This window comes from Hippopotamus amphibius, chromosome 6, assembly GCF_030028045.1.
Source record: "Hippopotamus amphibius kiboko isolate mHipAmp2 chromosome 6, mHipAmp2.hap2, whole genome shotgun sequence".
Classification (NCBI taxonomy): Eukaryota; Metazoa; Chordata; class Mammalia; order Artiodactyla; family Hippopotamidae; genus Hippopotamus; species Hippopotamus amphibius.
Window position 1 is genome coordinate 151,922,678 of NC_080191.1, and position 3,946 is coordinate 151,926,623.

Here is a 3,946-nt window from a genome sequence, read left to right on the forward strand (position 1 = left end):
ATTCCACTCCTACGTATATATCCAGAAAGGATGAAAACTCTAAATCGAAAAGTAAAATGCACTCTAATGTTCATGGCAGCACTATTTCACAATAGCAAGACATGGAAGTAACCCAAATGCCCAACAACAGACAATTAAGAAAATTGATGTACATATACACAATAGACAATTACTCAGCCATAAAAAAGAATGAAACACTGCCATTTGCAGCAACAAGGATGGACCTAGAGAATATCATACTAAGTGAAGTCAGAGAAATAGAAATATTATGTTATCACTTATATGTGGAATCTAAAAAATAATACAAATGAATCATGTGCAAAACAGAGAGACTCACAGACATAGGAAACAAACTTACAGTTACCAAAGGGGAAAGGGAGGCAGGGAGGGATAAATTGGGAGTGTGGGATTAGCAGACACAAACTACTGTATATAAAACAGATAAGCAACAAGGATTTAGTGTATAACATAGGGAAAATATTCAATATCTTATAATGACCTATAATGGAATATATATAAAACTGAATCACTTTTCTGTACACCTGAAACTAAACACAATATTGTAAATCAACTCTACTTCACAAATAAATAAATACATATTTAAAAATGTAAAAGTAAAAAAAGAATTAACTGTTTTGGAAATTACCCTCTCACTATAAACAACTAGAAAACAAGACAAATTATATGAAAGAAATATTTTTATGGACATTAGACAATAGGCAACCCAGAAATAAGATGCATGAGGGAAGGCAAACAAATAAGGTGAACCCTATAATTGCCAGTAAGTTGATTAAATACAAAGATGAGAATAATAATGGGGGGAGAAGATTGGACAAAGAGTTTTCAATATCTGGAGACAGGAACATTTACTTGAATACTGATTTATATATGCTGGGCAGACTCCCAGGGGGCTACTGAAAAAGAACCACCAGAAAACTGGAGTCTGAACATGCTCTGGGTTGGGTCTAGTAGAGAGAATTTGTAATATCCAGGGACTTGGGAAGAGTACTCAAAAGGATACCTCCTTTGCAGCAAGTAAAAGTAATCCTAGGTTAAAGGCTGCTCTAGACACTTCCAAATCAAGCTAAAACCAAGCTTTAAAAGGATTAAGCTAATCCTTAGTAATTTAACTATATGCCTGAACAAAGCGCAACACACTAGGAATACAAGAAAATCTAGTACTCCCAAAATGTAAGAGCTACATACAATGTGAAGCATCCAATAAGAAGTTGTCAGGCATGCATAAGAGCAGGAAAGCATTGACACATACCAAGAGTTAAAAACAATCAATGGAAAGAAACCAAAAATAAAAATTTAGGGAACCAGCAGATGACTATATTAAAAGTATATTATAACTTTCTCCCTATGCTCAAAAATATAAAGGAAATACAAAATTTATGAGAAAATAGGAGGTTATTAAAAAGACTTAAACATCTAGAAATATGGAAAAATAACAAATATATGTATATACTCAAAGGATTAACATTAAATTATATACTGAAGAAAAAAAAGTGAAATTAAACACTTGCAATATTATCTACCCAAAATAAAACAGAGAAAGAACAAAGACTGAAAGAGAAAAATAAACAAATCAACAGTGACCTGTAAGTCAATGTCAAGTGATTTTATATAGCAGTAAATGCCACTGATGGTATAGAAAGAGAAGAGACATGGGGATCAGGTAGAGATGTTTGTAGAAACAATGAAATAATGACCAAAATTTATCAAATGATGAAAATTATAGACCTATATTTTCAATAAGCTAAATAATCCACAAATGAAATAAACATAGAAAACACACTGTCACATGATAATAAAATTAGTAAAAATGAATAATAATGAAAAACCTTAAATGCAGTTGGAGAAATAAAAAGACACACTACGTAAAGCACAAGAGTAAATATTACAGAAGCCTTTCCATCTCAACCTATGCCAAGCAGAAGATAAGGGATTAGCATCTTGTAAGTACAGAAAGAAACTTTTAGAGGGAAAAAAGTGTCAGTCTAGGATTCTATACAAAGCAAATATATTTTTGAAAAATGAAAATAAATTTTCAAATAGACAAAAGTTGACAAAATTCACTGTCAGTGGATCTGTACTCCAGAAAGATAAAGAAAGTGGTTTTAGGGAGAAGGAATGATACCAGATGACAATTTGGATCTACACAAAGGAATAAAGAGTGCCAGAAATTGTAAATAAGGGGGTAAATACAAAATATTTTTCTCATTTTTAAAATTAATATAGACATATTAACTGACTCTTTAAGGTAATAAATAATATTCTGAAGTTTATGTCAAAGTAAAATATATGAAAACTAATACAAGGATGGGAGGGAGAATTAAAGTATACTTTTGAAAGGATCTTACAATCTATGTGAAATGGCATAATATTTGAAACTAGACTATAACAAGTTAAAGATGGACATTAAAAACACTATAAGAAGCAACAATAAAAAAGATATATAATCCTGAAGGGATAACTTGGGAAGCGAAGGCTGTCAGTAGAGAAGGGGCATCCGGTGGCAACGGAGGACCTGATCTTTGCAGATTATCTTCTGGGGAAAAAATGCCTAAAGTCAAAAGAAGCCGGAAAGCTTCCCCAGATGGCTGGGAGCTGATTGAGCCAACGTTGGATGAATTAGATCAAAAGATGAGAGAAGCTGAAACAGAACCTCATGAGGGAAAGAGGAAAGTGGAATCTCTGTGGCCCATCTTCAGGATCCATCACCAGAAAACCCACTATATCTTTGACCTCTTCTACAAGCGGAAAGCCATAAGCAGAGAACTGTATGAATATTGTATTAAAGAAGGCTATGCAGATAAAAACCTGATCGCAAAATGGAAAAAGCAGGGATATGAGAACCTATGCTGCCTGCGGTGCATTCAGACACGGGACACCAATTTTGGGACGAACTACATTTGCCGGGTCCCCAAAAGCAAGCTGGAAGTGGGCCGGATCATCGAGTGCACACACTGCAGCTGCCGGGGCTGCTCCGGCTGAGACCGGCGGGTCCCGACCCCCTCTCCGCCCTGGACCCTGGACTGCGCAGGTTTCTCCCTGTCAACGCCACCCTTTCCTGGGAGCAGCTCTTCCTCAGAGTGGCCCCCCAGGCCTGAGTAGGAGCATGGTCTCTACGTGTGAAGGCTTTGGTGTTTGTCAGCTGTGATTTGTAGAAATAAAACTCGTACTCTTAAAAAAAAAAAAGATATAGGTAAAAAAACCTTTGGAGACAAAATAGAATCATAGGCAAACACTCAATACAAAATTTGGCAGCAAAAGAAGGGATAGTATCAAAGAAAATATGGCATAAAGACAAAAGAAAAAGCAAAATGGCATACTAAAACCCAATACCAATAATTTCATTGAATGTAAATAATCTAAACAGTTCAAAGGCAAAGACTGTCATAGTGATTAAAAAGCAAAAATCAATCTATATGCTGAATACAAAAGCCAACTTTAAATATGAAAACATATAGGTTAAAATGAAAAGAATGGGAAAAGGTAAAACATGTCACAAATTAAAAGAAAGCCCTTTTATCTTAAGTGAAATAGACTTTAGAGCAAAACATATGCAAAAAGACATTTCATGAAAGAGCAGAAATAACAAGCAATACCAAAGAAATACAAAGTCATAAAGGAATACTATGAATAGTTAGATGCCAACAAATTGGACAACCTAGAACAAATGAATTAATTTCTAGAAACATACAACATGCCATGACTGAATCAGGAAGAAACAGGTAAATCTGAACAGACTGATCACTGGGGGTAAAATTGAATTGTAATTAAATTTTTTTTAAATAAATAAAAACAAATAAAACCAACCAAACTTTGGCAAACAAAAGTCCAGGTTCTTATGACTTTATAGGGGAATTTGGGAATTCCACCAAATATATAAAGAATAGATAATACCCATCATTCTCAAACTATTCCAAAGAACTGAAGA

The 3,946-nt window shown here is 34.3% G+C and overlaps 1 protein-coding gene across 1 annotated transcript; it reads left to right on the top strand.

Annotated features, from left to right (window-relative positions):
• The first annotated feature begins 2,485 nt into the window (after positions 1 to 2,485).
• On the top strand, positions 2,486 to 3,195 carry LOC130855918 (protein BUD31 homolog). Its single transcript, XM_057740001.1, has one exon. The coding sequence runs from the start codon at positions 2,566 to 2,568 to the stop codon at positions 2,998 to 3,000; it is 435 nt and encodes a 144-aa protein (XP_057595984.1). The 5' UTR covers positions 2,486 to 2,565; the 3' UTR covers positions 3,001 to 3,195.
• Positions 3,196 to 3,946: the final 751 nt, after the last annotated feature.